General features: G+C 49.9%; 1 protein-coding gene across 12 annotated transcripts in view; it reads right to left on the bottom strand.

The window, feature by feature from the left end:
• SLC2A11 (solute carrier family 2 member 11) overlaps positions 1 to 25,309 on the bottom strand; it is a 29,538-nt gene extending 4,229 nt beyond the window's left edge. For 5 of the 12 annotated variants that reach the window (XM_063722795.1, XM_054543163.2, XM_063722793.1 and 2 more), the window contains exons 1-6: positions 24,633 to 25,196; positions 19,479 to 19,577; positions 13,064 to 13,224; positions 6,421 to 6,545; positions 4,495 to 4,624; positions 3,797 to 3,945 (exon numbers count right to left, since the gene is read on the bottom strand). In XM_063722795.1, coding sequence (XP_063578865.1) covers positions 3,797 to 3,945; positions 4,495 to 4,624; positions 6,421 to 6,545; positions 13,064 to 13,224; positions 19,479 to 19,577; positions 24,633 to 24,653 — 685 coding nt within the window. In that variant the 5' untranslated portion in view covers positions 24,654 to 25,196. Of the gene's footprint in view, positions 1 to 3,796; positions 3,946 to 4,494; positions 4,625 to 6,420; positions 6,546 to 13,063; positions 13,225 to 19,478; positions 19,578 to 23,108 lie in introns of all 12 variants that reach the window. The other 7 variants (XM_054543164.2, XM_054543159.2, XM_024239814.3 and 4 more) reach the window with 3 other exon arrangements.
• Positions 25,310 to 25,967: the final 658 nt, after the last annotated feature.

Here is a 25,967-nt window from a genome sequence, read left to right on the forward strand (position 1 = left end):
CCTGACATTTCTCAGGGCTGTTGGGGTGTTGCCAACGTGGATGAAAAAAGGCTTTAGAAAGAAACTCAGGGTTCTGCGGACATATCAGACAGGACATGACTATTGCAGCACATTATCAAACCCAATTCTTCACCCCTCCCTGCACCCACGCTGCTTGCTGTGTGATTTTGCAGTTCCTCCCACTAAAGGGGCAAGTACTGCCTACATCCCTGCTCCTGGCTCCGGGCTCGGCCAATAGGATGAGGCTGTAGTGAGGGTGTGCCATGTTTCAGCCTAAGCCTTAAGAGGCCTTGCTCACTTCTACTTGCTCTTCTGCCTTCATGAGAACATTCCAGGCTACCCAGGAGGATGACAAGAGACATGGACAGCCAAAGGGGCCCAGCTGAGCCACCCTCGCTGGGACTGTTCTAGATCAGCCAATGCCCAGCTGAGCTGCAGTTGCAGGAATGACCAAGATCAGCAGAGCCATCAGCCAGAACCATCCTAGATCAGCCCAGCCCAGAGGACTTAGAGGCTTAGGCTAAGTAATTGCTTTTTTTGTTTATTTCTTTACCACCGAGATGTTATGATCATCTATTAGTCAGCAATAGAAAGCTGATCAATAAATTGGCACCAGGAGTGGGTGCTACCATAACAGACCTGTGAAATATGGTATCAGTTCCAAGACAAGGCAGAGGATGGCGATGAGGTTGGAGAAATGAAAAGCTATGTTATATAGTGCAGTAACACGGAAGAAAGATAATGGGCTCAGTGAACTTATGGACTTGAGCAAAGAAAACTCCAAATGTTGAAAGCATGAACTGGTTGCTGTTAGATGAATATTCTAAGCTTGCTGTAAGACATGACGAATTAGCTCAGAAAATAACTGGTCAGTTTGCAAGCAGAATTCAGAGGCAACAAAATTTAATTAAACGTAGCATATTTCAGAAACACTGGGTTAGTTGAAAGCAACAACAAAAAATGTTTTCTCGCCTCTATCCTCTCCAGCTAGCAAAAGAATCCCAAATTAAGTAACAGCCTGTGAGCAAAGATCAAATCCAGAGCACTGCCAGGAAGCCATGGACTCATAGTAAAGATCAAATCAAGGGTGTGGCTTAAAGCAGTGCCTCACAGACCCTCACAGCTAGAAAAGGGGGCATTTAGGAGGCTTGAGGGTGTTGGTTCACGGTAGCCTGACATACCCTAAATACCAGCAGTTAGGCCTTGGGAGAGAAGCCTGTCTCAAAAATAATTGTGAGCGTGGTTTGTTGGCACATGAAAAAACCTCAAATACATAGGAAACTCACATCATTTTTGAGAAAGTTGTATTGGCAAAAGCTCTGCCAGTTTGGACAAAAAAAAGACCAGGACAATTTGAAATATAAGACTTCTGTGCCACAACTTTCTTTCCTTTTCTTTTCTTTTCTTTTTTTTTTTGAGACGGAGTCTCACTCTGTCACCAGGCTGGAGTGCAGTGTGCAGTGGCACCATCTTGGCTCACTGCAACCTCCGCCTCTCGGGTTCAAGCAATTCTCCTGCCACTGCAACCTCTGCCTCTCGGGTTCAAGCAATTCTCCTGCCTCAGCCTCCCTAGTAGCTGGGACTACAGGTATGTGCCACCATACCCAGCTAATTTTTGTATTGTTAGTAGAGATGGGGTTTCACCATGTTGGCCAGGCTGGTCTCAATCTCTTGACCTTGTGATCTGCCCGCCTCAGCCTCCCTGGGATTAGAGGCGTGAGCTGATGCCCGGCCTGCCCCAACTCTCTATAGGCAGGAAGCAGGCTGAGAAATTTGCTCAACCATCGAAAGCAGCACATTGTGCAACGCCCTCTTCAGAAGGAATCAAGGAAGGTGACAGAAAAGGAAAAACATCTCAGAGGGCAGACGCAAGAAGCATGGAGAGCCATGCATAGTGGTGTGTGCCTAGAGTCCCAGCTACTCAAGAGGCTGAGGCAGGAGGATCGCCTGGGCCCAGGAGCTCTGGGTTGTAGTACGCTAGGCAGATCAGGTGTCTGCACTAAGTTCAGCATCAATATAGTGACGTCCCAGGAGCAGGGACCACCAGGCTGCCTAAGGAGGAATGCACTGGCCCAGGATGGAAATAGGACAGTTCAAAACTCCCGTGCTAGCTGGATACAATGGCTCATACCTATAATCCAAGCACTTTGGGAGGCCAAGGGGGGTGGATCACTTGAGCTCAGGAGTTTGAGACCTGCCCAGGCGAAAAGGTGAAACTCCATCTTTACAAAAAATACAATAATAAAAAAAAAATTAGCCAAATGTGGTGGCATGGGCCAGTAGTCCCAGCTACTCAGGAGGCTGAGGTGGGAGAATTGATTGGGCTTGGGAGGTGGAGGTTGCAGTGAGATCACGCCACTCCAGCCTGGGTGACAGAGTGAGACCCTGTCCCAAACAAAATAAAAAAAAACAAAAACAAAAAAGAAGAAAACTTCCATGCTGATCAACAATGGGGTCGTGCCTATGAACAGCTACAGCACTCCAGCCTGGACAAGCGAAAACCTGTCTCTAAAAAAATAAAAATAAAAATAAAAAAAATAAAAGAACCATGGCCTGGGGTGCCCTTCCTAGGGGGCAGGGGACAGAGCTGGAACTTGAACAAAGAATACTCCCTACCCCCAAGGCAGGGGACATGGCCATATTTTCCTAGGGGCACTTCAGAATTGTTACAGATTAGTGACTGCTCTGTGCCTGCCTTGCTTCCTCGTTTCTGAAATGAGAGCATTAATTTTGGTTACCTCATCTTACTTTTCACCATTGCATGCTGAGTGTGGGAAGGGAAGAAGACTTATCTTTCTAGATCCTAGGTTTCTGGATCAAGAAAAGGCCCATATAGACTTAATGTGGTCTAAGATCTGGGACTTCAAGCCCGATGCCATGATTGGATGAGACTTTGGGGGATCCTGGGATGGGACTGAACACATTTTGCACAGAGGAGAGACATAAGTAATCATTGTGGCCATGGTGACAAAGAAGAGTACACTAATGGGCCCTGGTCTTCACCCCTCCTTAAATCCACACCCCTCGCAATGGGAGAGGATATGCCATCAATTTTCCCATCCCTTGACTTGGGATTCGGCAGCATGATTGACTCACTTTGGCCAATGGAATGTTAATGGCAAAAGGGGACCAAAGGTTTGGAAAGCGCTTATGCAACTGGATTTGGTTTCTTGTTTCTCTGCCATGACCATACTATTCCTAGGCTAACTCGTTGGTACCAAAAGTGAGAGGACAGAAAGTGCAGCAAAGCTGAATGGCTCCAGTCTAGACCAGCCTAGATCGGCCAACTGAACCTCACCACTGCCCCTCTCTCCCGCCCCACACTGTGAACTAGCCCAGCTGTGCAGCCAGCCAGGCAAGTACATGAATAAAAGATGCAGTAAATAATTGTTGCTCTAAAGCAGAGATGTTGCGATTGTTCCTTAGGCATTCTTACTGTAGCCATAGTTAACTGATAAGATGACTAACACCCAGTTGGCATTGGGTAGGTGAGGACTTGCACAGGTGTTTCACTCTGTGTGTGTGTGTGTGTGTGCATGCGTGTGTTTCTCTGCACCACTCTGGAGTTCTTGAATAACAGTGGCTAGTTCTGATCCATTCTGCTGCCTGGCAGTCAGGACAGCCACTTGATACAGTTCTGATTGAAGGCAGGTATGGGCAGATCATGAAATTGAGGCACAAAGAGAAGGATAGCTTTTTCTTGATAAATGACACCTATGAAATGGGGACCCATACACTCTGGGGAGATGCACCCCTTGGTCAAGGGCAGTCTGGGAGCCCAAGGACAGAGACTCACCTGCCAGGCAGGCCTCGGTGTCTCCACAGTCAATGAGGAGGTAGCGCGGGCTTTCAGGGAGCAGAGGCAGGGAAGCGAGCTGGAGCGCCCCGGGCACCAGGGAGCTGGCCAGCAGCAGGGGCCAGGCCTGAGGGCCACCTAGGAGCTCCCTAAGGAGGCAGAGGAGAGGCCGAGCCAGATGCCTCTTTGCCAGAGTCCTACCACCCTGCTCTCCTGCCCACCCGCACACCTCCCTGTAGAGAGTCTGCAACTGCCCCGTGCCTCTTCCTATCCAAGTCTGGGTCTGAACATCAAGATCCCTCCCACCGAGGTTGGGACCAAGATAGGACAGGGCCACTGCCCCACCTCATCCCTAACAACTCCTCTTCCCAAGGGTCCAGGCTCTGCCTTCTCCTCTTTTTTCTGGAATGACTGGAACACGTTTCTCTTTGAAAGCCCAAATTTTCACCCTCTCCTCTGTCAAGACCTGTTCTTTGCTCCCTGACCTGGAGAGGATGGGAAAAGGTGATTCACATTGCAGTGTACTGACTGATACCCATTTTGTGAATTGGCAGCAGAGATGTGGATAGATGATTTGATGCCTTCATGCAAAGCAACAATGCTTTAATCTACTAGTGGGTAGTGGAGACATTTAGGTGAAGAAACGCTTTTACTGGTATCTCCAAAATATTCAATGCATGTGGGGGAGGGGTGCTTACCTGAGTCCGACCACCTGTCCCATCACGATCCCCAGAGCCGTAAAGATAGCTGAGCTCATGGCCACAGCTCCTCGGAGCTCCTTAGGGGCGCTCTCCCCCAGGTACATGGGCTGGATGTTCATGCTCACGCCTGGACGTGTGCACAGCAGAGGCACGTCAGCCACCAGCTGGGACCCCCCTCCACGACACCCAACCTGTCTCCCCTGCCCCACTCAGCACTGTCCAGCCACTCAACTGGATCCTGGCACTGAGGGCTGATGCCTCACTCCCCACACTCAGGGGTTCTTCTTCACCTGCTGAGGGGCCAACAGGATCGCAACTCTACTCTTCAGAACTTCTGAGAGAGGGCTTTCTCAGATCCGCTCCCATCCTGGTCCCTGGCCACAGTCCCACACGTTCATGGGCTCTTCCTAGGTCCCATCACTGGGACCTGAGTGTGAAGGGCTCTGAGGGGGCTGTGCGGGGGGTGGGAGGAGGAAGGTAGGACCACATCCTGGATGGCTACCAGCTGTCCCAGCACTCATGTCAATTCCTTCATTGATCACTACAGCTGTTCTCACCTCACCCTGGCTCCCCCAGGGAAGACCCTGGCACCTACACTGCCCTTCAGGAAAACAGAGAGCTGGAGAGCACCCCAGTGCCCTCCCAGAGGGTGACAAATGGCAAAAGCTAAGAGGCCACTGTGTTGTGGTGTCACACCCCTGGGAACGCAGTATGCCCTCCCTAACCTAGGGGTTCTCCCATCAAGGTCCTGCCCCTCTATCTACGAGGGCAAAGATAACTGAAAGGAAGGCTGCTATGCTGATTGCCAAGGAGTCTCGGAGGTGCCCCTGTTCTTCCTACAAACATTTAGCTGGGGGTTCCTTCTTTGATGGGTACTTGGGACATGAAGACAAAGTCTGACCTGGTTCCTTTCCCCTGGATCGTGGGCTACTCTTAGTAACTCACTTCTAATGAGCAGAATAATGGTGTATGACCTCTGGAATTAGGACATAAAAAGCATCTGGACTTCTTGCGCATGCCCTCTCTCTGTCTCCCTGTCTCCCTCTCTCTCCCTCCCCTCCTCACTCCCTCAGATCACTCTGGAGGAAGCCAGCTGCCATGTTGTGAAGATCCTCAAGCAACTCTGTGGAGAGCCCCCCAAAGTGGGCAGCTGAGAACTCCTGCCAATGGCATGTGAGGGAGCATCTTGGAAGCGGATCCTCCAGCCCCAGCCAACCCTTCCGACGTCTGCAGCCCTGGCTGACAGCTTGAGCACAGCCCCGTCAGAGATCCCAAGCCAGAGCCACCTACCTAAGACATTCCTAGGTTCCTGGCCCACAGAAACTGTGAGATTATAAATGTTGATTGTTTTAAGTCACTTAATTTTGGAGTTATTTGTTTCAAACAAATAGATAACTAACATAGATAGCATCATATAGATAACATCACCACTTGGCTGTATAAACAGTAGGGTGTCAAGAGATGACTTGTTGGTTGGAGCCCCTAAAAACCCAGGTGGATGTGCTCAAAATTCTGCTCTCTCCCATGAAAAGCCCCAGAAACCGAGGAGTACCTAACAGGGCATTCTGCTTCTGAGGGAAGATCAGAAAACTCATCCTATATCCCTTTACACTTTGGCTACCAGGAAGCTCATGGCTTAGAGTGTTACTCAAACATGGGACCTCTGTTAGTGTAAGTTTGGAGATGCTTATTCCCCCACCCCTACACAACTTTTCCATTGTTCTGTACCTACTTTAAATATCTAGTTATATGAGCCCTTTAAGATAAACTATACTTCATCCCTTTGTGACAAAGGTAGGCATAAATAAAAAATAAATAAATGAATAAAGGGAGGAAATGAAGGAAGAAATGAAATAAAAGGAATTTATGAATTTATGAATAAATAGGCATAGAGAGGCAGGACGAGAAGCCCCCACCCTATACCTGCATTGACTCCCACGAGCAGTCTTCCCAGCATGATCATCTCAAAGGAGCCTGCTTTGCGGCTGAATCCAAACAGGATTGCTGCCGACACCACAAAGATGTTATTCACCAGGAGGGACTTCTTCCTTGGGGGAAGTGAAACACACAGAAAGAGAGGCTGTGATTCAGTCCAGAGGGACCATCCCTGGGGACCACTCTTTGCAACTGTAACAAGCCCTAATTAGACACACACAACAAATGTATGTAGTATGCCATTAAATGCCTTGAGTCCTGGTATCCTTGCTGTCAAATGAGATGAGAGTTCCTACACTTACAGGTCTGTTGTAACACATAATTTTTAAAATATCTGTAAAAATTGGGCTGGGCATAGTGGCTCATGCCTTTAATCCCAATACTTTGGGAGGTCGAAGCGGGCAGATCACCTGATCCCAGGAGACCAGCCAGGGCAACATGATGAAATCCCATCTCTACAAAAAATACAAAAAAAATTAGGCTGGGCGCAGTGGCTCACGCCTGTAATCCCAGCACTTTGGGAGGCTGAGGTGGGTGGATCACCTAAGGTGAGGAGTTCGAGACCAGCTTGACCAATATGGAGAAACCCTGTCTCTACTAAAAAAAAAAATACAAAATTAGCCAGGCATGGTGGCACATGCCTGTAATCCCAGCTACTCGAGACTGAGGCAGGAGAATCGCTTGAACCCGAGAGGTGGAGGTTGTGGTGAGCCGAGATTGCGCCACTGCACTCCAGCCTGGGCAACAAGAGCGAAATTCCATCTCAAAAAAAAAAAAAAAAAATTAGCCATGCATGATGGCACACTCCTGTAATTTCAGCTACTCAGGAGGCTAAGGTGGGAAGATTGCTGGAGCCCAAGAGTACGAGGCTGCAGTGAGCCATGATCACGCCACTGCACTCCAGCCTTGGTGACAGAGTGAGACCCTGTCTCAACAGCAACAATGAAGGTACTAATATGTAATTTCTCAGATTCAATAAAACTCCAGGGAGGAAGAACAGGAACTTTAAGAGTGAAGGAAGAGACACATAGAGAGTCAAGTAGAGTTTCCTTATATTTTCCTCCATGTACTACAGAGTCACTTCTCACAACTCAGAATGGCTGTATGTCTCAATGCCTTGGTCAATGGGACAGACACCAACCCAAGGAGGGGACATTGGAAATGTCACCTGCTCCATCATGATAAAGCATTAGCTTTGGCTCCTCATATTGAGCTCAGAAGTGCTGTCATACAGATCACCCAGGAGAGCTCACTGTGATCATATAGCTCACTGTACTGAGAGGGAAACTGAAGACCAGAAGTGGCCAGTGTTCTGCTCAAAGTCACCAGCACATTGGTGATAAAATATGAGCCAAAGCTTAGGTCTCTTGTGTCTAGAGAATGAAAAATGACAGTAGATTATAACAAACTTGATCCAGTGGTAACTCCAATTGTAACTAATAATTATAATTACAATAATATACATTTTCCTCACTGGAATTAATAAATCCATTAATAATAATTAAGTACTTCAATCTGGTGAGTGCATTTTGCTCCATTTCAATACACAGACATTGCCAAAAACACGTAGCATTCACCTTGCTGGAACAGTCATACACCTCCACCGACCTGCCTTAAGTGTATAGCAGCAGCCGGGTGCAGCAGCTCACGCCTATAATCCCAGCATTTTTGGAGGCTGAGGTGGGGGGATCACAAGGTCAGAAGTTCAAGACCAGCCTGGCCAACATGGTGAAACCCCATCTCTACTAAAAACACAAAAATTAGCCAGGCATGGTGGCAGGCGCCTGTAATCCCAGGTAGTGGGGAGGCTGAGGCAGGAGAATTGCTTGAACCCATCTAATACATAAATAATAAATAAATTCAAGGTCTTCCACTGTGCTCCCCCCACCATGCTACACACACACACACACACACACACACACGCGTACACACACACACACACACGTGTCTGTAATCAGCAGCTTGGGGGGGCCGAGGCCGGTGGATCACCTGAGGTCAGGAGTTCGGGACCAGCCTGACCAACATAGTGAAACCCTGTCTCTACTAAAAATATAAAATTAAGCCGAGCATGGTGGCACGCGCCCGTAATCCCAGCTACTCAGGAGGCTGAGGCAGGAGAATCTCTTGAACCCGGGAGGCGGAGGTTGCAGTGAGCCGAGTCGCGCCACTGCACTCTAGCCTGGGTGACAGAGCGAGACTCTGTCTCAAAAAAAGAAAAAAAAAGGATATAGCAGCTGTCCAGCTGTAGGCCACAGTCCATTCCACGGGGAGCTGTGCATTCCACGGGGAGCTGTGCATCCCACAGGACATGCTGCTGTCCCACTATTTTGATGAGTTCCTACAGAAAGGACCTGGAGAAGAGGAAGCAGCAAGTGCACTAGAAATCTTGGTAAGGTACAGTGTGACAAAGAGTAGAAGATTAATAATGAGATAGGGGGCTGCCACTCCAACGAAGTTCCTGAGGTCTAGAGGACTAAGGTGGCAGCGTATTTTCTCCAAAGTGCATGACAAATTGCTGCACCTTGGTCCCCTTCCTCTAAGGAGGAGGGGCAAACCTCTGAGAGCTTCTTTCCATTTTGGAGGCAGCAGAATACCACATCAGGTGTCGTGACCTGGCACATTTATCAGGTGACTTGAAAACCTGGTAGCTTTGAGTGATGCTAAGCAAGAGAAGTATATTCTCTAGTGGGTCAAAGCCAAATTCACGTCGCAGAGTACTAGCAACTATACATGATCGTGGCCCCAAGCCAAGTTCAAAGAGCTCTGCTACTCAACCCTTTAGCTTTAGGAGAGCCTGTGGTGCTCAAAGTAGCAGTTAAAATACCCTAAAAAGGGATCACAATGCAAAACCAAAGCTCTTTAAGTTGAGCTACTCTCCTTCAGCAGATTACTATCCCCATATATATATATATTTAGAGATAGGGTCTCACTATGTCACCTAGGCTTGAGTACACTGGTGCTATAACAGCTCACTGCAGCCTTGACCTCCCAGGCCCAGGTGATCCTCCCACCTCAGACTCCTCAGTAGCTGGGACCACAGGTGTGCGCCACAATGCCTGGCTAATTTTTTCTTTCTCTTTTTTTTTTTTTTTTTTTTTGTAGAGATGGGGTTCTGCTATGTTGCCCAGGCTAGTCTCAAACTCCTGGGCTCAAGAGATCCTCTTGCCTTGGCCTCCCAAAGTGCTGGAATTATAGGCACGAGCCACCATGCCCAGCCTGCTATCCTCTTAAGGAGAAAGAGCTCCTGGCCTTGTCACTAGGCCCTAGTGGGGAATAAACACCAGGCTGCAGGATGCCACAGGGCCATGTACTCATCATAACTGGGTGCTGTATGACACCCTCCTACTAAGGTTGAGTGTGCCCTGTAGCACTCCGTGACTGAATAGAAGTGGTATAAACCAAACTTGCCCAATGTGGATCCCAAAGTGTCCCATGAATAGGTCACTCACATCAGCTTGGACCTAAAGGTATTGAAGGACTTAAACTTAACTTAACTTATCCTATAGACAGATTGTTTAGTATTGGCTCTTTTTTTTTTTTTTTTTTTCTTTTTGAGACAGAATCTCACTCTGCCGCCCAGGCTGGAGTGCAGTGGCGCGATCTCGGCTCACTGCAAGCTCCGCCTCCTGGGTTCACGCCATTCTCCTGCCTCAGCCTCCCTAGTAGCTGGGACTACAGGTACCCGCCACCATGCCCGGCTAATTTTTTTGTATTTTTTTAGTAGAGACGGGTTTCACCGTGTTAGCCAGGATGGTCTCAATCTCCTGACCTCGTGATCCGCCCGCCTCGGCCTCCCAAAGTGCTGGGATTACAGGTGTGAGCCACCGTGCCTGGCCTAGCATGGACTTCTTCTTTTGCCTCTGTCTTTTTTTTTTTTTTTTTGAGATGGAGTCTCACTCTTATCTACCAGGCTGGAGTGCATTGGCACAATTTTGGCTCACTGCAACCTCCGCCTCCCGGGTTCAAGTGATTCTCCTGCCTCAGCCTGCCGAGTAGCTGGGATTACAGGCACCCGCCACCATGCCCGGCTAATTTTTGTAGTTTTAGTAGAGATGGGGTTTCACCATGTTGGCCAGGCTGCTTTAACTCCTGACCTCAGGTGATCCCCCCGCCTCAGTCTCCCAAAGTGCTGGGATTACAGGCAGGAGCCACCACACCCGGCCTGTCCCTCTTTCAAAAGATTTAGTTGGACAAAAAGTCTTAGATGAAGCAGAATTTGAAGACTGGTTTCAAGGAGGTACAGGGAAACACTAAGTGGGTGTATCTTTTAAAATTAGCCCAGAACCTGAAAATATAGCTAGGTGCCATGGCTCACGCCTGTAATCCCAGCACTTTGGGAAGCCAAGGTGGGTGAATCACCTGAGGTCAGGAGTTCGAGACCAGCCTGACCAACATGGAGAAACCCCATCTCTACTAAAAATACAAAATTAGCCAGGCATGGTGGTGGGCGCCTGTAATTCCAACTACTCGGGAGGCTGAGGCAGGAGAATCACTTGAACCCGGGAGGCGGAGGTTGCGGTGAGCCGAGATCACGCCATTGCACTCCAGCCTGGGCAACAAGAGTGAAACTCCGTCTCAAAAAAATAAAAAATAAAATAAAATTAGCCCAGAAACTGAAAATATACATAAATATGTTTCTGCTTATCAGAAGCCCCTTCCCGCTGCAAAGAGGCTCTTCATAAGCAGAAGGACAATATGACCCTCTATCTGTAGATGGCATTCAACTGCCTTCCTCAACCATCCCGGTGCTTACTCAGTTGGGTGATAAACAAAGCAAATAGGGTAGGAAGGACAGAAAATGCACATGGGCTGAACAATAGGGGCTTCCTGTCACCAAGATGGTTGTGTTCCCCTACACAACCAACCCTGAGCACCCAACGATGGCAACACATTTCAGAGCTCCAGTCAGCTGCTGAATGGAAGAACTACATCCCCCTGTCCTGGGGAGAGGAACAGACATTTGCTGTAATTAGAATAGGCATACATGCTAAATTTGAATTTTTAATTTCTTCCTTTCATGCTTATGCCAGCTGTACCAGGTATCATGAGATAGCCACGCAATAGTTATTAGCTCCGTCTTCTTCGTGGGAAGAGCCCCACTTTTGTTTGCGACTGTTCCCCTACTCCCCACGGTGCAGATATGAGCCCAGTGGTCTAATCCAGTCTTGCTGATCCAGTGCTGGTGCTATGGTTTGAAGGTTTGTGTCTCTTCCAAAATTCAGGTTGAAATTTAATTTCCGATGCAACAGTATTTAGAGGTAGGCCTTTGGGAGATTGATTAGGCCATGAGAACTCCACCTTCACTGATGGGACTAGTGCTTTATAAAAGGGCTGGAGGGAACTAGGCAGGCTCTTTTTGCCTTTTGCCCTTTTGTCTTTCACCATATGAGGACACAGCATTCGCCCTTTCTGCCGTGTGAGGACACAGGGACAAGGCACCATCTTGGAAGCAGAAAGAGTAGCCCTCACAGTACACTGAATCTGCTGGTGCCTTGATCTTGGACTTCACAGCCTCCAAAACTGTGAGAAAGTAAATTTCTGTTCTTTATACATTACCCAGTCTCAGTTATTTTGTTATGGCAACAAAAACAGACTAAGATCGCTAGCAAGCCGGCTGTTTTGAGACAGCGGCTCAGTGTGTCATCCAGGCTGGAGTACAGTGGCACAATCAAGGCTCACTGCAGCCTCGATCTCCTAGGCTCAGGTGATCTTCCTGCCGCAGCCTTCCGAGTAGCTGAGTCTACAGGCATGCACCACCATAACTGGTTAATTTTTTTTTTTTTTTTTGAGACGGAGTCTTGTTCTGTCGCCCAGGCTGGAGTGCAGTGGTATGATCTTGGCTCACTGCAACCTCTGCCTTGCGGGGTCATGCAATTCTCCTGCCTCAGCCTCCTGAGTAGCCAGGACTACAGGAATGTGCTACCACGCCCTGCTAATTTTTGTATGTTTAGTAGAGATGGGTTTTCACCATGTTGGTCAGGCTGGTCTTAAGCTCCTGACCTCAGGTGATCCACCCGCCTCAGCCTCTCAAAGTGCTACGACTACGGGCATGAGCCACTGCGCCCAGCCCATACCTGGCTAATTTTTTGTAGAGATGGGGTCTCACTATATTGCCCAGACTGTTCGCAAACTCCTGGACCCATGCAATCTGCCCCCCTCAGCCTCCCAAAATGCTGGGATTATGTGGGTGAGCCACCATGCCTCGCCAGGCCTGGCTTCTAAGAACTTCTTTCATGCTATGAGCTGCCCCAATATCCTTCCAGCTATTACATTTTTGATTCTGTTAATCAGAGTCAGTTTGTATTGTTTGAAATCCAAGAACTGCATTAGATACGCAGGAGGAAAGTGAGGCCCAGGAAGAAAATACTTGTTTAAGGTCAGTTAGCACTTGTTGGCAGACATGAAATTAGAAACCAGGAGTCCTCCTTCTTGTAGCACAGGACTGTTTGCTCTACCAAATCCCTGAAGACGTGGCTTGCAAGGTGAAACTCCAGGCAGAGTAAGAGGCTGGATGAGGAGCTGATCTGGGCCTGGAGCTTGCTGGGCCTATTCCTTCTTCCACATTCCTCAGCCTGCAGGCTGCAGCGCTCCGCATTAAAGGGCATTCAGGGGGTACACAGGAAGCACTTACCTTCCCAGCGTGATGGCCAAGGGACCTGCAAGCAGTGCTCCAAAGAGGCCTCCCAGGGGATACAGGGACACGATGAGGGACCACATAAGTAGGACTAGGTGGTCGGGCAGTGGCTCTCCAGTACGCGCCTGCCACGTCTCATTGGTGAATGCCTGAATGTACTGTGGACAGAAATGCCAGTCAGCCTTCTGGGGATGGTGGCGTGGGGGTGCTAGACAAGACAAGCCTTCTCCCCAACAGGGCTCCATGCCTCTGCAGAATAGGCAATGAGAACAGGGACCGTGTCTTCTGAGCTCCCCCTGGAGCAGGAACCAACTCACCCGAGCACCTCCCCTGTGCAGGGCACCATGCTGGTTCTTTCATGGGCAAAATCCCTCAGAGCCTAGCACTGGACTTGTTCCATTTGCCCCTCTCTGCGAAAACACTATTTCTCTCTACTCACACAACACTTCTGACAGCAAATGTGTGGATTTTTTCCACATCAAGCAATTCTCTAACTCTCTGGACACAAGCTGGGTGTACTACAATGTAATCCCATTCTGACACTATCCATCTAGAGTTAGCATCAAATCCCACAAGTCAAAGGGCTCCATTCCACAAGACTGTCCCCTCTTCAGATGCCAAGTGCAACTCCTGCACTTCTGACCAACTGGCCATCAATTGGGGATTCCTAGGATCCTTTCTGTGGGTTTGATAATTTGCAACAATGGCTCACGAAACTCAGGAAGGCCCTTTACTTACATTTCCTGGTTTGTTATGAAGGATACCACTCATGAACAGCCAGATGGGAAAGATGCACTGGGCATGATCCTGGGGGAGTAGGTTGCTAGAGGCTTCCATGTCCCCTCCAGGAGCACCACCTTCCCAGCACCTCAATGTGTTCACGAACCTGGAAGCTCATCAAATCTTGTCATTTAAGAGTTTTTATAGACCTTAATCTTCAGCTCCTCTCCCTTTCTTAGAGCTCCGTGAGTGGGGCTGAACATTCTGACCCTCTAATCTCTTGGTCTTTTTGGTGACCAGCTCCATCCTGAGGCAATCTAGTGGCCCTACCCTGTCACCTCATTAGCATAAGTGCAGGTATGATGAAATGGGGCTCGTTGCAAATAACAAAATCCTATCACTCAAGAAATTCCGTGACCAGGCATGGTGGCTCACACCTGTAATCACAGCACTTTGGGAGGCCGAGATCGGTGTATCACCTGAGGTCAGGAATTCAAGACCAGCCTGGCCAACATGGTGAAACCCCATCTCTACTAAAAATACAAAAAAAAAAAATTAGCCAGGTGTGATGGCAGGCACCTGTAATCCCAGCTACTCGGGAGGCTGAGGCAGAAGAATTGCTTGAACCCAGGAGGTGGAGGTTTTAGTGAGCCAAGATTGCACCATTGCACTCCAGTGACAAGAGCAAAACTACGTCTAAAAAAAAAAAAAAAAATCCAAGAGTTTTAGGAGCTCTGTGCCTGGAACCAAGGACAAAGATCTATTTCTTATTATACCATACCCGAGGAATCCACTGCAGTCCCCTCCCACCCTGCTTTTGCCCCAGGGAGCCACCTGTGCAGCCCACATCAGTGGGCTCCCTTACTGACCAACTTGGTCGATGGTGAGTACCAGCAGGACATCAGGAGGCAGGAGAGAGAAGTCGGAGTGTCTGTTCCCTGGCTCCCTCCCTGGGAGGTTGCCTCAGCCTGGCTGCGATCCTCTCAAGGGGGCCTATGTCTCTTTCCTTCCAATTTCAGTAATCTCTCCATCCACTGGTCATAGCTCACAGCAGCCTCCAGCTCCTGGGCTCAAGCGACCCTCCTGCCTCAGCCTCCTGAGTAGCTGAAACTAACAGGCACATACCAGTATGCCAGGCTAATTTTTAAAATTTTTTGTAGAGACAGGGTCTCACTGTGTTGCCCAGGCTGTTCTCCAATTCCTGGCCTCAAGCAATCCTCCTGCTTCAGCCTCCCAAAGCACTAGGATTACAGACATGAACAACCATGCCCAGCCTTGGTCACTGTCAAGACTGGGGATTAGGCTCAGGGAGAGGTGAAATGACTTGCTCACAGCGTTAGCCACGGGTCAGAGTTGTACCAGGTAGTTTGGACTCCCCAGACTCCAAACCTCAGGTGAGTGAAGGGAAGCCACATGGTTAAGAAAGACATGGGGAAGACATGGATACCCTTCTCTTGGTTAGAGATGAAGTGTCATTTGCAGGTCTCCAGACAGAACAGAACACAAGTGGGTTCAGGTGCTGGGCCAGCTCTCCTCTGCCCAGCTCAGGGCAATGATTGTCAGCCTAGTGCCCACCAGCTGCCTCTCGGGGGAGGAACTGTCCACAGGAGCTGGGACCAGGGCCAGCCTCCCCTGACATTGGGTGGAACTCCTCAAGAGCGACCATTGACAAAGATTCTCCTCAGAGTTTTCTAAGTTATTTTTTTCTTTTTTTCTTTTTCTTTTCTTTTTTTTTTAAAGATAGGGTCTCCCTCTGTTGTCCAGGCTGGAGTGCAGTGGCGTGATCATAGCTCACTGTAGCCTCGAAATCCTGGGCTTGAGCTATCCTCCAACCTCAGCCTCACAAGTACCTACAACTACAGGCCCATACCACTGTGCCCTGTTGAATTTTTTTTTACTTTTTTGTAGATACTGGGTCTCACTGTGTTGCTTAGGCTGGTCTCAAACTCCGGGGCTCAAGCAATCCTCCCACCTCGGCCTCTCAAAGTGTTCAGATTAGAAGCATGAGCCACTGCACCCGGCCTTCTGAGCTCTTTTTCAACTAGGTCTCAACTTTTGGACTTCTGTGTTCATCTCTGCCTTGTTCAATTTTAGCAAGTATCCTGTTAAGTTGGTTTAGCTAGAATCCTCATCCTCCACATCTGATCACTCTCAAAATCTAATCGGCCTCCTTATCCTCTGCCATCCTCCATGATGTCTGATTACCCCGGCCTGCCCTCAACAAGAATCCTGTTAGGACAATTTAACCAGAATCCCCTACAAACACCTGATGATCCTCTTAGTCATTGTGCACCCACTGACCCCACTCTGCTCCTTGGCTATCAGTTCTCACTTGCCCATTGCTGTATTTGAAGTTGAGTCCAGTCTTTCTGCCTCAGGGCAGGACCCCATTACCATGTTCCCTACAACTAGTGCTTGCCACCTCTTGAATAAAGTCTTCATTACTGTGCTTTGACAAGTGTCATTGAATAGTTTTTTGTTTTTGTTTTTGTTTGAGATGGAGTTTTGCTCTTGTTGCCCAGGCTGGAGTGCAATGGTGCAATCTCGGCTCACTGCAACCTCTGCTTCCTGGGTTCAAGCAATTCTCCTGCCTCAGCCTCCCAAGTAGCTGCGATTATAGGCATGCGCCACCATGCTTGGCTAATTTTGTATTTTTAGTAGAGACGGGGTTTCTCCATGTTGGTCACGCTGGTCTTGAACTCCCGACCTCAGGGGATCCACCTGCCTCGGACTCCCAAAGTGCTGGGATTACAGGTGTGAGCCACTGCGGACAGTTTTTTTTTTTTTTTTTTTTTTTTGAGAGGGAGTCTCCCTGTTGCCCAGGCTGGAGCACAGTGGCGAGATCTCAGCTCACTGCAACCTCCGCTTCCTGGGTTCAAGCAATTTTCCTGCCTCAGCCTCTGGAGGAACTGGGATCACTGGCACACGCCACCATGCCCAGCTAATATTTCTATTTTTAGTGGAGACAGGGTTTAATCATGTTGGCCAGGCTGGTCTCGAACTCCAGACCTCAAATGATCTGCCTGCCTCAGCCTCTCAAAGTGCTGGGATTACAGGCATGAGCCACCACGCCCAGCCTGAATAACTTTTTCTTTAACAATTAGAACTTAACACCATTCAGCAGGGTAGGGGAAGCCTCTGAGCCTAGGAAAGTCTCCTTCGTAGGGGCTGGTGATGGCCGTGGGAGGTAAGGTCTGAGAGTGCCCTGCCCAGCCCAGGATGGACCCCTCTCTAGTCTGAGTGTGCACTGAAGTGGGTGCTCAAATGCTTGATGAATTAATGAATAAATAAACCAACACATCACCCCTGTAATCCCAGCACTTTGGGAGTCCAAGGCAGGCGAATCACCTGAGGTCAGGAGTTTGAGACCAGCCTGGCTAACATGGTGAAACCCCATTTCTACTACAAATACAAAAAATTAGCCAGGTGTGGTGGTGGGCACCTGTAATCCCAGCTACTCGGGAGGCTGAGGCAGGAGAATCGCTTGAACCCAGGAGGTGGAGGTTGCAGTGAGCCGAGATCACGCCATCGCACTCCAGCTTGGGCAACAAGAACAAAACTCTGTCTCAAAAAATAAATAAATAAAAAATAAACCAACGCAGCCAGCTCAGATCTCCCTTTCTAAACTCTCATCCTTTCTTTAAGAGGCTGGGCTGTTATCATTCTTTCTATCCCCACATCTATCTTCTGCTAGCAAATATTACTCTGGAGGAAGTTCTCTCGATGGTCAATTACAGCTTTTGCTTCCCCATAAAGGTGATCACCTGGCCCAGATCTGGCCAATCTGAGCATCCCAGCCTCCTGACCACATTACTGGTCTGGGAGTGGACATGTAATCCAAACCAGCCCCTCAGCCTCTTCCCTGCCTTTCTACATGAGCTAACCTGGAAGACTTTTGTTGGTGGGGGGAGTTCTCAGCTGGCAGGAAGTGAATCTGGTGACAGCAGCTCCCCAACTGGGTATGAAAACAAGGCCAAGCTGGGCACGGTGGCTCATGCCTGTAATCCTAGAACTTCAAGAGGCCGAGGTGGGCGGACCACTTCAGCTCAGGAGTTTGAGACCAGCCTGGGCAACATGATGAGACCCCATCTCTACTAAAAAATACAAATAAAATAGCTGGGCTTTGTTGTACATGCCTGTGGTCCCAATTACTTGGGAGGCTGAGGTGGGAGGATCGCTTGAGCACCTGAGCTCGGGATGGGGCGGAGGTTGCAGTGAGCCGAAATTGCACCACTGCACTCCAGCCTGGGTGACAGAGCAAGACTCTGTCTTACAAAAAAAAAAAGAGAGAGAGAGAGAGGAAAAACAGGGGCAGGACAGCCACAGTTCTGTCCTGGGGCCTGGTTCCTGCAGCTCTCCCCCAGTGCTGTGTGAAGCCCCATGTCCCATCATTCCCAGTTACATGATTAGGTACTTGCCCTTCTTACTTAAGCAAGTTAGAGGTGGGCTTCTATCACCGGGGCTGAAAGACCTATCCTTTCCACACTCACAGAACATTGGCTCGGGCCAGGCTACCATCAAGGGCCGGAGATTCAAAGATGACTCAGCTGCTGAGAGCAAACCAGCAGGAGGGAGGAGATGGACACAAAACAGCCCTCACACAGCCTGAGTGAGGACAGCCTGCACCAAGGGCCAGAGAGGGAAGAAGGTTTCAAGAAGGTGGTGGTATCTGGGGTGGGCTTCTACAGGTGGAAGAGAGAGGGCCCCTCCGTGGAAGGAGGCTTAGAGGAAGGGCTGTGTCATAGGTATTTGAGGAACTATACTTAACTTGCTTTGGTATCAGGGTTGGGGGAGTGAAGGTGTGAGACAGTGAAACCGAGGGGTTCATTTGGTCAGGTCTGCCTGCCCTGCTTGCTTTTTAAAATTTCTTCTTCCTTTTTCCATGAAGCTGAGGCCGTGGTAGCTCAAGGCCTCACCGCTGAACACGGAAACTTAACCTCCACTGGCTACTTTATAAATAACATTGATGAGACCGGGCACGGTGGCTCATGCCTATAATCCCAGTACTTTGGGAGGCTGAGGCAGGCGGATCACCTGAGGTTGGGAGTTCGAGACCAGCCTGACCAACATGGAGAAACCCCGTCTCTACTAAAAATACAAAATTAGCCAGGCGTGGTGGCGCATGCCTGTAATCCCAGCCACTCGGGAGGCTGAGGCAGGAGAATCACTTGAACCTGGGAGGCGGAGGTTGCGGTGAGCCAAGATCTTGCCATTGCACTCCAGCCTAGGCAACAAGAGCGAAACTCCGTCTCAAAAAAAAAAAAAAAAAAATTTCTGAGCAGGGGAGTGACTTGAAGAGATCAAGATGGGGAGAGGCTGAAAGCAAGGAGGCCAGAGAGGAGGTTGGGCCAGAACTGGGAATGTGGTGGAAACATAGGGAGAAGTGGCTGGATTCCAGAGGTAGTTAGGAAGGACTTGGTGCCCAAGAGACGAAGAGAAGAGTCAAGGTTGACCCCCCATCACTAGGTGGAAGATGGAGTCATCCGCTGAGATTAGGGACTCAGGAGGACATGCACGTTTGGGGAAACTGTATGCTCAGTTTGAATCTGCAGGAACCTGTGGGCCAACCCAATGGAGACAAACTTGTGGCAGAAAGCGCCACCTAGCGGATGCCTGGCTGAAGCCCCTCAGTGGGCAGCTGTTAGCCAGTACCCACTCAGACAGGGACAGTCGACCCAGAGAGGATACATACCGAGGTTGGGGCATTGATGACAGAGAGGTTATAGCCAAACTGAAAAGTCCCACCAATGCCGGCAGCGCAGATGGTCAGGAGCAGGATCCTGCCCTGAATCTGAGGAGAGAGAAGAGAACACAGAGTGACCAACAACAGCCTCCACCCCCTCCCTGGACCAGAGCTGCCAATCACAGCATTGCAATTTATTTGAATCAGGCAGTGATGTCTCCACTTTGCAGATGAGGAAAGTGAGGCACAGAGAGGAGTTACCTGGGTCACATGGCTGGCAGGTAGCAGAGGATCCCAAGCCTCCTGTTCTGAGTCCAGGACCCCACTTTACCCTCACCCCACCCATAGCCCCAACATTTCCCTGAGCTGGAGAGTGGTTCCCATCCCTCCTTGTTGGGCTGCCCCTGAGCACGCCTGCTGTGTTTGGGGAAGACAGTCTCCCGAGCTGGGGCCCTAGTAGAGTAAAGCTCTGCCTCCAGCAGGACAGGAGCCCCTGACTTGCCCCAGGAAAACCTTCTCCAACAGAGTGGCCAGGCCCCAGGGATCTGGGCTGAGCCACCTTCTCTTCCCTCCCACCAGCATGTTCTGTAATGAGGCTAAGAGAAGATGCCACATGGACCTGCAGGTGCAAGGACTTGGGGACATATGAGTAGCAGAGAGGCAGCATAGATGGCCCAGGTGCCTGGTCCCCATCCCAGCTCTCCCCTTCCTCACTCATCTTAAGTCACTTCCTTACCTGGACCTGCAGATAATGAAGCCTACTTCTAGGCTGGGTACCCATGAGTCATGCACACTTGGTACACAAAAAGGACAGTGAAACACCCTTAGAGATGGAGACTGAGTCTTGGCCGGGCGCAGTGGCTCACGCCTGTAATCCCAGCACTTTGGGAGCCTGAGGTGGGTGGATCACAATGTCAGAAGTTTAAGACCAGCCTGGCCAAGATGGTGAAACCCCATCTCTACTAAAAATACAAAAATTGGCCGGGTGCGGTGGCTCATGCCTGTAATCCCAGCACTTTGGGAGGCCGAGGTGGGTGGATCACGAGGTCAGGAGATCGAGACCATCCTGGCTAACACGGTGAAACCCTATCTCTACTAAAAATACAACAATTTAGACAGGCGTGGTGGCGGGCGCCTGTAGACCCAGCTACTCGGGAGGCTGAGGCAGGAGAATGGCGTGAACCCGGGAGGCGGAGCTTGCAGTGAGCCAAGATCGCGCCACTGCACTCCAGCCTGGGCGACAGAGCAAGACTCCGTCTCAAAAAAAAAAAAAAAAAAAAAATTAGCCGGGTGTATTGGCAGGTGTCTGTAATCCCAGCTACTCGGGAGGCTGAGGCAGAGAACTGCTTGAACCCGGGAGGTGGAGGCTGAGTGAGACTCCGTCTCAAAAAAAAAAAAAAAAAAAGAGAGACGGAGTTTTGCTCTGCCGCCCAGGCTGGAGTACAATGGCGCAATCTTGGCTCACTGCAATCTCCGCCTCCCAGTTCAAGCGATTCTCCTGCCTCAGCCTCCCGAGCAGCTGGGATTGCAGGCATGCACCACCACACCCAGCTAATTTTTGTATTTTTAGTAGAGACTCCTGACCTCAAGTGATCTGCCCACCTCGGCCTCCAAAGTGCTGAGATTACAGACATGAGCCACCCACCGCACCCGACCTGTAGTTGAGGTCTTCTTAGGGATTCACAGAAGTATTTATTTTTCTCCTTTTGTGATTTTTTGTTTTGTTTTTTGAGACAGGGTCTCTCATTTTGTCACCCAGGCTGGAGTGCAGTGTCGCAATCTTGGCTCACTGCAGCCTCAACCTCCTGGGCTCAAGCGATCCTCCCACCTCAGCCCCCCAAGTAGCTGGGACTACAGGCACACACCATCATGCTGGGCTAATTTTTTTGCAGAGACGGGATTTCACCATATTGCCCAGGCTGGTTTCAAACTCCTGAGCTCAAGCGATCCACTCGCCTTGGCCTCCCAAAGTGCTAGGATTACAGGCGTGAGCCACCATACCCAGCCCACTCTTTTGTGACTTTTAATTACAAAATGACACGTTTGTTAAGATTTTTGAAAATTCAGTATATACTGAAAGTTCTCCACTCCTCCAAAGGCACAACAATGAACTCCTTCCCTCAGCTATTTTCCTAGGTATCTGCAAAGTAGTTGACTTTACAAAAATTGAATCATTGATGTCTTCCCCCCAAAAAAATACTGCCTTTCTTGTTCTGGCAAATTGTTCTGTAGAATTAAATGTATTATTTTTGAAAACTTTGATACAGTTTTCATGACAGAAGGATGTTTGGCTAAGGTTTTCTAAAGTTTCCAGAACCTACGGACTATTTATTCATTCATTAGTCAAATACTGAGTGTTGGCCGGATGTCATGGCCCACACCTGCAATCCCAGCACTTTGGGAGGCTGAGGTGGGCAGATCACTTGAGGTCAGGAGTTCGAGACCAGCCTGGCCAACATGGTAAAACCCTGTCTCTACTAAAAATACAAAAATTAGCCGGGCGTGGTGGTGGGCGCCTGTAATCCCAGCTACTCGGAAGGCTGAGGCAGGAGAATTGCTTGAATCCGGGAGGGAGGCAGAGGTTGCAGTGAGCCCAGATCGCGCCACTGCACTCCTGCCTGGGCAATAGAGTGAGAGTCCATCGCAAAAAAAAAAAAAAAAAAAAAACTGAATGTTTATCTCAGCCAGGAAGTGTGCTGGGGGGCAAGAAACAGCTGGGAAAGAGACAGCTGTGCTTTCACCATTCAGTGAGATACTGCACTGGAGGGTGGGGGAGCAGAGGAAGTGGCTCTGGAGGGCAGAATCCTGCTGAAGGCCTTGCCATAGGTCTGGAGACAGGTTGGTGACAGGGGCCCTGGCTGTCCATAGTTCCAATAAGGCCTAAGTAACTTTCTCTTAAGCTGGAAGCTTTAGGAAGAAGCCAGGTGAGAAACCTGGCATCTGGTCCCATTGAGGCCAAATTACAGCTCCACGGGGGCTGCATGGAAGTGAGAGCTCCCTTAAGACAGCAGATCTGAAGGAAGCCGCGAACGCAGTGCTTGATGGCAGCTGAGCTCATGTAGCAGGAGATATTGACAGGTCTCTAAGACTACAGGAAATTGTTGAATTCAATGAGATCATGCATGGAGATTGCCTATACCGTGCCTGATCATGGTAAGCATTCAGACATTAGCTATGATAGGGACCATTAATTCAGCAAACAAAGATTTATTGCCTCCCTATTATGGTCAATAATCCTACTATTCTAGGTGTTGGGATACAGCAGTGAGCAACAGACAAAATCCATGAGCGGTCAGAGCTTTCCTTCCAGCAGGGAAAGACAAGCAATCGCAAAATGAACAAGCAAAATATATAGTACATCAGCTGGTGCTACAGAGACTTAAAGCAGTGAAGGGGCGTAGGAAGTGTTTGGACCAGGTGGTGCTATTTTATTTTATTTTATTTTTATTTTTTAGAGACAAGGTCTCGCTACGTCGCCCACGCTAGAGTGCAGTGGTGAGATCCTATTAGATCCCTGCAGCTTCGAACTCCTGGGCGATCCTCCCACCCACCTTAGCTGGTGCTATTTTAAATAAGGCTGTCAAGAAATACAAGTGCAAATCAAGACAAAGGAGGTGAGGGAATGTGCCATGCAAATACCTAAAGAAATCAGTCCAGATTGGGAAGGAACCCATAGAAGTGGTGGGCAGTGCGGGCGCTCTCCTCTGGCTGCGCCCTTTCCCTTTGTGAGGCAGGACGCCAGGTCAGAGCTGAGGGAGCATGAGAAGGAAAGAGGCGGGGGTGGGAAACAGTCTCGGGAGGGGGCGAGCGTCAGGATTGCAGTGCTCGGAGGGCTTACTGCCTCTGAGGTCAGGGCTGATCGGCAGAGGATTTAGCATCTCTGGGGGCTGGGATGCCAGGGTCCAGCAACCTTGCTCTGGCCCACAGGCCGACCCTGGGCGTAAACACCTGCCTATGCACATCTGAGCCTAGCCCCTAACGCCACTGTACATACAAGCACGATATTTTTGAACATTTGACGACTTAGTTAAGCCTCCAAGGTGGCTGCACTTGCGCAATTCACTCAGGTCCGCAATCCCTCATCTGAAACGCCTGGTCTGGGCAGGTATGAGAATTCAGACCATTCTAGATCGCAGGAGGGCATGGAGCATTCGAAAGAGGGGCCTGAGCAGAGGTCTTGCTGTCCCAGGGAGACCCTGGATGCCATTAGCAAGCGGCGAGCCGAAGCCTGCACACGAAAGGAAGGGCAGGGCGCGGCACCCAGTGGTGAAAGAAGCGCTAGCGCACGCGCAGTGAGCGTTTGAGAGGAGCAAACCAATCCAAACGAAGCTGTAGCGCAAGCGCAGTGGGTATTGACAGCGTCCGCACCAGCTGAGGGTTCGCGCAACGCTAACCGGTGGCCGGGAGTAAGGCCTGAGACTCAAGCGCAGGCGCAGTGAAGCGCAGAGCCGCTAGACTGTCGCAGAGGGCGCCTGAGGCGCATGTGCGGACCCACAGCGTTTTAAGAAGGGCTGGGGTGCCGGGAAGTTCGCCCCCGCGGATTGGCGGGGGGAGTCGCCGCCGCTGAAGGGGGTGGGGGTCACCGCCACGGGGTTTGTCGCCGCCGCTGGGAGCTCACCTGCGTCCGAGGCCGTAAGGACGGCTCCAGTTCATCCTCCATCCGCCTCTCCCGCAGCACGGAGACTGAAAAGCCGCTCACTCCTTACTCGGCTAAGCCCCAAGCTCATGTCTGCAGGCCGGAAGGGAGCTCTGGTCCAAGGTCATCTCGGCCAAGCCCCTGCATTCGCCCCCGCAGGTGCCAGCAAGCGACTCTGGTGGCCGCGCTCCCAAGTCCTCCCCCGAAATTCCGGCTCTGGCCCCTCGTCCCCCTCCTTTACTGCAGTCTCTGGACTAAATGTCTGCGGGTCTCTCTCTCTCTCTCTGGTCGGACCTCAGCCGCAACCCTGCGCGATTCCCTGCGCGATTCCCTGCGCCGGTCGCCACTGCCGGCCGCCAGAACCTCGGAGGCCCCTGTCCCTGGGCGTTCTCCGGAGGGCCAAGCCCTTGGTTGTGCACAGATGCACCGCCCCATCTACACCGCCCCCCCACACACTTTGGTTCAGGTATCCCTGACCTTTCCCCCAGAGGACGGGAAAATTAGGAAAGACCGAAAAATAAACCCACCAGTCTGCGGAGCGCTCTCATCTGTGCGTCCTGGGCAGAGCGAGAGACTTAGCGGAATACGGGTAGGAGAACCGGTCTCGGGTTGCCGCCAGGGGATCCACTGAGTGAGAGGCAGGTCCGACCTATGGTGGGGGCACTTGGAGTTGAGGAACCACATCGTCCACTGGACCGGATTAATCTTTTATCCCTCAGGGCTTCTCAGGCCCTGCATGGAGGAATCCGGGAGCTGGACAAAGACCAACTGAAACTAGACTTGCCAAAGACGCTATTTGTGGTCACAGAACCATAGAGCTGGACATGACCTTAGGAAGTCATCTGAGCAAAGACTGTGATGGGCACTGTAGTAGCTCTATTGCTCAGACTTGGTTTTTGTTTGACTTTTGCTGCTCTGAACTTTAATTCCTAAAGACACTGCATTTTTAAGGAAAAACAAATAAAATATTAGCAGTTATCATAAATAGGTATTTTATTGCATGCTTTTCGTGCATCTATTAAGATGATCATATGGGTATTCTTCTTTAATCTGTTAATGAGATCAGTTACATCAATAAACTTTCTAATGGTAAACCATTCTTGAATTCTTGGGGTAGACGCAATTTGGTCACACTATTATTGTTGTTATTAATACATTGTTAGTTTCAACTGCTGATATTTTATTTAGATAGGTTAATTTTTTTCAAAACAACCATTGCCTTTTCCCCCTTAAAAAATAAGTGGGAAGTGGCCGGGCGCGGTGGCTCACGCCTATAATCCCAGCACTTTGGGAGGCCGAGGCGGGCGGATCACGAGGTCAGGTGATCGAGACCATCCTGGCTAACACGGTGAAACCCTGTCTCTATTAAAAATACAAAAAATTAGCCGGGCGTGGCGGCACGCGCCTGTAGTCCCAGCTACTCGGGAGGTTGAGGCGGGACAATGGCGTGAACCCGGGAGGCGGAGCTTGCAGTGAGCCAAGATCGTACCACTGCACTCCAGTCTGGGCGACAGAGAGACTCCGTCTCAAAAAATAATAATAATAATAATAATAAGTAAGTGGGAAGTGACGGGCTAATAAATGGCGCTAGGACAATTGACGATATGGGGAAAAATGAAACTGGACCTCTGTCTCACTTCATATACAAAAGCCATTCCAGGTACACACAAACCTAATGTAAAAACCTAACTTTAAACATTTTAGGCTGGACGCAGTAGCTCCCACCTATAATCCCAGCACTTTGGGAGACTGAGGCAGGAGGATCACTTGAGCGCATGAGTTCAAGACCAGCCTGGGCAACACGGGCAGACACCCATCTCTATAAAAAAAAAAAAATGTAAAGGTCGGGCGAGGTGGCTAAC

Source organism: Pongo abelii, chromosome 23 (assembly GCF_028885655.2).
Source record: "Pongo abelii isolate AG06213 chromosome 23, NHGRI_mPonAbe1-v2.0_pri, whole genome shotgun sequence".
In the NCBI taxonomy this organism is placed as follows: Eukaryota; Metazoa; Chordata; class Mammalia; order Primates; family Hominidae; genus Pongo; species Pongo abelii.